We start from the raw sequence: 7,983 nt of genomic DNA, 5'->3' as shown, positions 1-7,983 counted from the left end.
AGTGTGGGAAAGTAAAACCCAACCATGCAGGTATTTACATTATATTGTCTAATAACTCACCCTTTTCTAATTCTTGGGTCCTTGATACATGTGAGCAAGAAATACATAGGCCAACTCCAAAAGAATGGAGTATTGGAGTCATTTGAATCGAAGTAGGATGATAGATGTGAATCTTGTTTACTTGGAAAAATGACAAAGTCACCCTTCACTTGTTCCTGTGCTTGGGGTGAAGGTGTCTTGGATCTTATACACACAGATGTGTGTGGACCCTCCATAACCGCCACAAGGGATGCTAACCGCTTCTATGTGACTTTTAATGATGATTATAGTAGATATGGACATGTCTACTAAATCAAGCATAACTCATAAACCTTTGAAAAGTTCAAGGAGTTTAAAAAGAAAGTGGAGAATCAACTGGGCAGGAACATTAAGATTATTCAATCTGATCGAGGTGGTGAGTATCTTAGTATAGAATTCCCTGACTATCTTAAGGAATGTGGGATTGTCTCACAATTGACACCTCCCAGAACACCACAGCTTAATGGTGTGGCTGAGAGGCATAATCGAACCTTGTTGGACATGGTTCGTTCCATGATGAGTCGAGCTTCGCTACCAATCTCATTTTGAGGGTATGCCTTAGAAACTGCCGCCCATATTCTTAATCTAGTCCCTACCAAAAAGGTTCCTCATGAGATGTGGACTAGGAAAGTTCCCAATTTGGAAAACATCAAAATTTTGGGTTGCGAGGCTTTCGTGAGGCGCGAGACTCACGGTAAGCTCAAACCTCGAAGTGAGAGGAGTATTTTCATCAGCTACCCACAGAAATCCTTTGGTTACCACTTCTATAGACCCGATGATAATGTGGTCTTTGTAGAAAGGAGATGAGTCTTGAGAGAGAGAGAGAGAGAGAGAGAGAGTTCATAAGCCAAGGAAACAGTGGGAGGCAAGTTGACCTTGAAGAAATTCAAGAGTCAAGTGGTGAAGGAACCTCAAACCCATTCAGTCAACCTTAGAAGGAAACTCCTGTTGATCCAACTGACAAGTTTGTACCTCTAAGGTGTTCCACGAGAGTTACGAATGCACCTGAGCATTGCTATGGTTCCATATTACTGTGGACGGTGATACACTTATTAGTGATAGTACACTGGCAAGTCTGGATGAACCTAACAGCTACACAGAAGCCATGGCAAGCCCCGAGGTTGCTAAATCGAAAGAGGCTACGGACAGCGAGATACAGTCCATGTATGACAATCAACTTTGGAACTTGGTTGACAATGTACCACGTCGTAAGACAGTCGAGTGCAAATGGATCTTCAAGAAGAAGACCGAGATGGATGGAAATGTACACACTTATAAAGTGCGACTGGTTGCAAATGGAGTTTCTCAAACTCTAGAAGTTGATTATGATGAGACCTTTTCACTAGTAGTAGAGATTAAGTTTATTAGGGTTATGTTAGCCATTGCTCCATTTCATGATTATGAAACATGGAAAATGGATTTCAAACCCACTTTCCTTAATGGAAAGTTGGTTGAGGATGTTTAAATCTATCATCCAGAGGGTTTTCTCAGTATAGAGTACCCTAATAGAGTGTGTAAGCTTGAGAAATCCATCTATGGATTGAAACAAGCACCTTGCAGGTGGAATCTTTGTTTCGATGAGAAAGTCAAAGAGTTTGGCTTTTTGAGGAGCGAAGATGAATCTTGTGTATATGTCAAGGCTAGTGGGAGTATAGTTAGCTTTGTGGTACTGTATGTGGATGACATACTACTCATAGGAAATGACATCCCAACTCTGCAGGAATTGAAGTCCTGGCTTGGAAAGTGTTTCTCTATGAAGGACCATGGAGAAGCTATCTATATCCTAGGGATAAGGATTTTGAGAGACAAGAGTAAGAGACTAATTGGACTTAGTCTGATTACCTACTTGGATAAGGTGATCAGTAGGTTCAGCATGCAAGATTCCAATAAAGGAGATTTACCGATCCAGAGTAACACCAGACTGAGTAAGGGCTGTTTAGTAGCATCTAGATTATTAATATCTGGATGATCCAAATGTCTGGATGATGTAGAGGCTCTGTATGAATCTGTATCTGAATGATAATTTAATGTTTGGTCAGACATCTGGATGTCTGTCTCTGAATGGTTAAATTGTCCATTTTATCCTTCTGAACTATTCGTTACTGATTGGTTGGATTGAATGATTGTGCTGAATGATACTGAATTTGTAAATAATTATAAATAAAATACAAAGCTTCATATAAAATCGTGATTAAACATAAAACAAAATAGAAATTAAAATTCATACAACATCCAAATTAAACATCATACAACATCCAAATTCAACATAATCGTGAGCATACAACTTTAAAGTAATTGATTAGCAATTTGGTTACGCAAATTAGCCATATATTCGTTGTCTTGGTTACTCCATTGCATGTCATGTACACTTTGGTCTTCACTTCCTCCACCTTCTTCAGCAGTAAACATAGTTTCCTCTTCGAAGTCCATAAATAATTGATCACGAATATTACATTTCCTAATAAAATTATGGACTGCAAAACAAGAAAGCACTATGTCTCTTTGTATTGGAAACGGATAAGGAGCCATTTGCTTTAGGATTGGGAATCTCGCCTTCAAAACTCCATAAGTATGCTCAATAACATTTCTGAGTTGTGCGTGAGCATGGTTGAAGTTTTCCTCCTTGGTTAATGCACGTTGTCTTCGGAAATCGGATAACCAACACCTCGTATTGTGGTAGGGAGCCAGAAATCCACGAGTGTTGGTGTATGTGGCATCACAAAGTTAATATTTGTCTATAAATGTTAATTTTGCAATTGTTATATGAAAAATAAATAATGCATTTAATATTCAAAGTTAAGAAAAAAAGATTACAAACCTAATGGAGGAAATGGAAAACCGGAAGTTGGGTGAAATACAACTTCTTTGAGAACTCGTGAATCACGTGCTATGTCCTCCCAACCGGCCCATACAAACGTAAATATCATATCAAAATTACAAATTCCAATAACATTTTGATAGCATTCCCCTTTTCCTCTTCCCCTATAACGAGTTTGTTGATCAGCGGGCACGACTGCATGTACAAGAGTTCCATCTAACGCACCTATCGCTCCCGGAAATATTTCTTTCAACCTTCTATGTCGTCCTGATGTGTTTGCGGTTGCACTAGAAGATGTTGGCACAATAATTTCTCTTGCAAGATTCATCATCGCATTTCGAACCTCATGCAAGCACCTATGAATTGTTTCTGTTGAATGTTGAAATCTGCGTTTAACCATTCTAAACCGCTCATTGTGTCCGATGACGGTCAAAAACATAGCTAACTTTTCTTCAGCGGTTATAGACCGACTACTTTGCAACCAATTTTTTTGTTTAAAATGGTTGCGTAGTAGTACATATGCTTCCCGTGAAAGACGCATCAACTCATGACATTATAAAGAAGATCCATGCAATAATTCATAAGTAAATTCATGACCGGTCAATGTCGAATTCAAATCGCTTATCCTTTCTATTCTTGTCGAAGTTAAAAACATCCAATACCAAGAAAGCAACATGAAATACATAATATCATCATCGATATCCATAAGTCACCTGTTAACCAACATATAAAAATCAACATTTTAAAAACATAATGTCAAACAACATATAACATTCAACATTTTAAACACAATAATGTCAAATAAAATCCTAAAAAAGTTTAAAATTTTAGATCCATAACACACATCAAATAAAATCATTAAAAGGTTTAACATTTTAAATCCATAACACACATGAAACAAAATACTAAAAAGTTTAACATTTTAAATCCACATCACATAAAATCCTAAAAAAAACCATCACATCAAGCCATACTTTGATCCAACATTCTTTAACCACATCTCACAAGCTTCCGTCGGAAGAAATAACCAAACTTTTCTAAGATCAACACTTTCACCAAAAAGCAAAACATTCGTTTGGTATCTTGGATCAGATATTCCCCATTCTATTTTCACAAACTTTTCCATACATGATGCCATATCGTGTTCTTTATGTTTCTCCACTAACATTCTTACAACTTCGCTAATTTCATCACCAACTTCAATGATCTTTGCGTTGATTGCTGCTTTTCCTTTTCCTTTACCTACTTTGTTTTTGGAAACACTAGAGGTTCCTTCATTTGGACTTTCAGGTGAAGTCATATTTTCCATGTGAGTTACATTAATACCATCGACGTCACTTAAATTAATGTCGGGCGAGTCCTGAGAAGGTTGAGGAAGTGTAGTAGATTGTCCCCAACCATGAATTCCAGTCGCAGCCGACCCATCAAACAACTTAACACAAAGATCAGGGTACACTAGTGGAGAAGTCCTCAAAGTTTCTATCATTCTGTTCGACTGCTTGAAAATACTATAAATGTTATTAAATATTATAAAATATTATTATATATTACTTCCTATCAAAAGTCACAATACCTTGACATCTAGTTGCCATTCGTCTTCCTCCATGTTAAACGTGTTAGTTATGGGGTTATAGACGTTGCCTGTTTTGTTTTTTAATTTCAACCAAGCACAATACTTTGATTTCAAGTAGTCGTATCGGTTTTTCATCTGCTTTTGATCAACTAAAAATTTGTATTTTGTTTTCAATCCTTCAGCTACATTCTTCCATGAGTTCGCTTTCAAACTACTCCCTTCACGTCCATAAGTAGTAATTTCATGAATACAAGCTTCAAGAAATGCTTTTTCCACACCTTCTATTTGTTTCCAATTAATTCTTGGCCCTTTTGTGGCATTTGTGCCATGTCTAGTATTCAAAATTCACCAACAACATGTTTCAGCAAGAAAATCCAACAAGGAAAAAAAAATCAAAGCAGCAAATCACCAAGAACACATATTTTTTGAACTTTCAATCACAGATAAATAGCAAATTAGCAAGAAACAGCAACAAAACATCAACAAAACAGCAAGAACACATATTTTCAGACTTATAAGCACATATAACTGCAAGAAAACACCAAATCAACATGATAACAGTAACAAAACAGCAGGAACACATATTTTCAGACTTATAATCACATATAACAACAAGAAAACAATAAATCAACATGATAACAGCAACAAAACAGCAACAAAACGTCAACAAAATAGTAAGAACACATATTTTCATACTTATAATCACATATAACAGCAATAAAACAGCAAATCAAAATGAAAAGAACAACAAAACAGCAAGAAAACAACAATGAAATAGCAACAATATCACATCAATGAATGGAAGAAGAAAGAAGCGAGGTATTTTACACAAAATAGAAAAACGTACCGGTGAAGGGGGAGATGAGGAGGAAGGAAGCGACGAAGGCAGAGGTTGTCCGGCGTTGGAGGTGCGACGGTGGTTGATTGAAATCGACGCAGGGAAGAAGACGCTCGAAGAACAAGAAGGGCGCAGAAAAAAAGAGGCGGACGTCTTGTATCTGATTTTAGGGCAAGGGTATCAAAGGAATAATTACCATCCATACTCCATATCTCATCTGACCAAATAAGAGAATATTTTTTAATGTCTGGCCGATTAAGAGGCTGAAATAGTGTCAACCAAACGCTCTGAATCTGAACGATTCAGATCCAGCTCATTATGAGACCATTAAGAGGCTAAACAAACAGCCCCTAAGACTTAGAGCCCAAGTACAGAGGATGAGATAGCTTAGATAAATCGAGTACCGTATGCTTCCGGTGTAGGCTCGATCATGTATGCTATGACTTGTACTCGTCCAGATGTGGCCTTTGCTTTGAGCATGGTCAGCAGATATTAGGGGAACCGTGTCAAGGCTCACTGGAGTACGGTAAAGCACATTCTCAAGTACATGCGGAGGACTAAGAACTGGGTCCTTACCCTCGGTGGGAGTGATGACTTGAGATTAGTAGGGTATAGCGATGCTAGCTTCCAGAATGATAGGATAATTTCCGCTCTCAGTCGGGCTGGTTCATTACCTTAAACGGAGGAGCAATTACTTGGAAAAGTTTCAAGAAGGAGACAGTGACTGATTCAACTTGCGAATCAGAGTATATAGCAGCAAGTGAGGTAGAAAAGGAGGCAATACTGGCTAAAGAACTTTATTGGAGACTTTGGAGTAGTACCAGCTATAAAGGAGACTATGGAAATTTTCTATGATAGTGAAAGTGCAGGTGCCTTAGCCAAGGAACCAAGGGATTACGAAAGATCCAGACACATGGAGAGAAAATACCATTTCATTAGACATTGAATAGAAGAAAGACTCCTCATGGCAAAGAGGGTATCATCGGATGAGAACCCAGCAGATCCCCTCACGAAGGGACTGGGTAGGTTAAGCATCTTCAGCATGCGAGGCACATTGGGCTAGGGGATGATATTAGTTTTAGAAATTAGATAGCTTTTGAAATATTTAAAGTGTAATTGACATTTGATGATAAATAAAAGTTGTTGTTTTTTATAAGTAAAGTGTTGCTATCTTTTGTCAATCGTTTACTATGATTTCATTTTTGCATGTTTTGACTTACAGAATAATTATGTTATGGTATATCATATTATCCATACCATCCACAGTCAATCATACTTTGGATGTAGGTAATGAGGTGAGACTGTCATGAAGGGTCTGTAGTTTTTTTGGGACAAAGAGGCTGCAATGTTCATGAGTACTCCTGGAATACCGATTCGAGTATTGGATTCAACCCACGCTCACTTGTATCACTTCGTGGAATTTATCTTGAGTGATCATGAGATGGTAATATCATATAAGTCTTCAAACCTAGAGATATGAGTTGTTGACTATGAGTTGGTTATACATTGATTGTACAAAAACGCATTGGTAACTGGATGTTATAAAACATTCATTTGTGTATGATTCAACAAGTAGTAGAACAAGCATATGAGTCGAATTTTATCTGTTCCTTTTAGTCCTTAGAGGATTAAAAGTGATATCTGGGCCCCTCAATGATTTCTTTTGACCAATGTACCGGGCCTGGTCAGAACCAAATTGATGTGTTTAGTTTAGTTCTATGTCAAACAAATCGGAAATCGGGAAACAGACTGCTTGACAATAAGTACGACATTGTTCCATGTATTTGTCCGACTGATATCTTGAGAGCAGAGGATTGTATGATCACTTATCTTAAATGGCACGTTATCTTAATTCCACGAGACTTTGATAGAGCTACGATTGCTGATCGGTTCCTGAAGTCATACTTACATGGTTGGCATGGTCCATTTGGGTTGCATGGCATCATGACACTTGGATAGAAAAAATGAGAAACATAACACTTATGGTTTATTACTATATTATAAGTTCTAATATATTAATTATATTATTTAATTACTATTGATCAAGAATTAATTTGGTGATTAAAAAGAGACTAATTAAATATATCGACTTGATTGTGTAAATCATCCATTCTTTTATAGTGGGCTAATGATCCATGGTTTATTGAATTGGACTAAAACCCATATGGTGCTCCATGGATGGTCCATGGAGGTTAAAACCATGGATCATGGAGGAAATGAAAAGCCATGTCAATTACGGTTTTCATGGTTTAACCCTACTTATGACACAACTATAAAAGGACCCCATGGGCTACCAAAATCAGGACTAAGTGAAGAAGTAGAGGGCTAGCCGATTTAGAGTGTGTGTGAACTTCTCTTAAATTTATTCCAAGAGTTGTGGTGTTGTGTGAAACACTTAAGGCATCACATTTGGGGTACTAGGCTTACAAAGTTCTCAAGGAATCCAAGCAACAAGAAAAAGGTATGTTCTTCTACTAGCTTTTATGTTTCAAGTTCACCATGACATGCTAGTTACGTTAAGAACCTTGGAAAAATCAAATTTTGCATGTATCTTAGTAAAACATAGATCCAAGGTTTCTAGGGTTGCATGTACACCTTAGGAGTGTTATAATGCTCAAAACCCGTCACACTAACCCTACCAAAACACATAAGAGGTAATGAATCGTCAACAGGTTC

General features: G+C 37.4%; 2 protein-coding genes across 2 annotated transcripts; both read right to left on the bottom strand.

The window, feature by feature from the left end:
- Positions 1 to 2,888: 2,888 nt before the first annotated feature.
- On the bottom strand, positions 2,889 to 3,335 carry LOC145050031 (uncharacterized). The gene has a single exon (XM_078998349.1). The coding sequence runs from the start codon at positions 3,333 to 3,335 to the stop codon at positions 2,889 to 2,891; it is 447 nt and encodes a 148-aa protein (XP_078854475.1).
- Positions 3,336 to 3,605: 270 nt separating this feature from the next.
- Positions 3,606 to 5,510, bottom strand: LOC145050030 (uncharacterized). The gene is made up of 4 exons (XM_078998348.1): positions 5,317 to 5,510; positions 4,470 to 4,800; positions 3,871 to 4,391; positions 3,606 to 3,609 (listed from the first exon to the last, which is right to left on the bottom strand). The coding sequence occupies exons 1-4, from the start codon at positions 5,508 to 5,510 to the stop codon at positions 3,606 to 3,608; spliced, it is 1,050 nt and encodes a 349-aa protein (XP_078854474.1).
- Between the last annotated feature and the right edge of the window lie 2,473 nt (positions 5,511 to 7,983).

This window comes from Lactuca serriola, chromosome 5 (assembly GCF_051521515.1).
Source record: "Lactuca serriola cultivar US96UC23 chromosome 5, Lser_US96UC23_V15, whole genome shotgun sequence".
NCBI classification, from domain to species: Eukaryota; Viridiplantae; Streptophyta; class Magnoliopsida; order Asterales; family Asteraceae; genus Lactuca; species Lactuca serriola.
The sequence above is the reverse complement of the archived record's forward strand: the minus strand, read 5'-3'. Positions and strand labels throughout refer to the sequence as shown.

Coding starts and splice junctions, on each gene's coding strand:
- LOC145050031 (XM_078998349.1), bottom strand. CDS start 3,335: ATGTTTTTGACCGTCATCGGACACAATGAGCGGTTTAGAATGGTTAAA.
- LOC145050030 (XM_078998348.1), bottom strand. CDS start 5,510: ATGGATGGTAATTATTCCTTTGATACCCTTGCCCTAAAATCAGATACA. Junction 4,801..5,316: donor CCTCATCTCCCCCTTCACCG/GTACGTTTTTCT, acceptor TTTGAATACTAG/ACATGGCACAAATGCCACAA. Junction 4,392..4,469: donor AATGGCAACTAGATGTCAAG/GTATTGTGACTT, acceptor ATTTTCAAGCAG/TCGAACAGAATGATAGAAAC.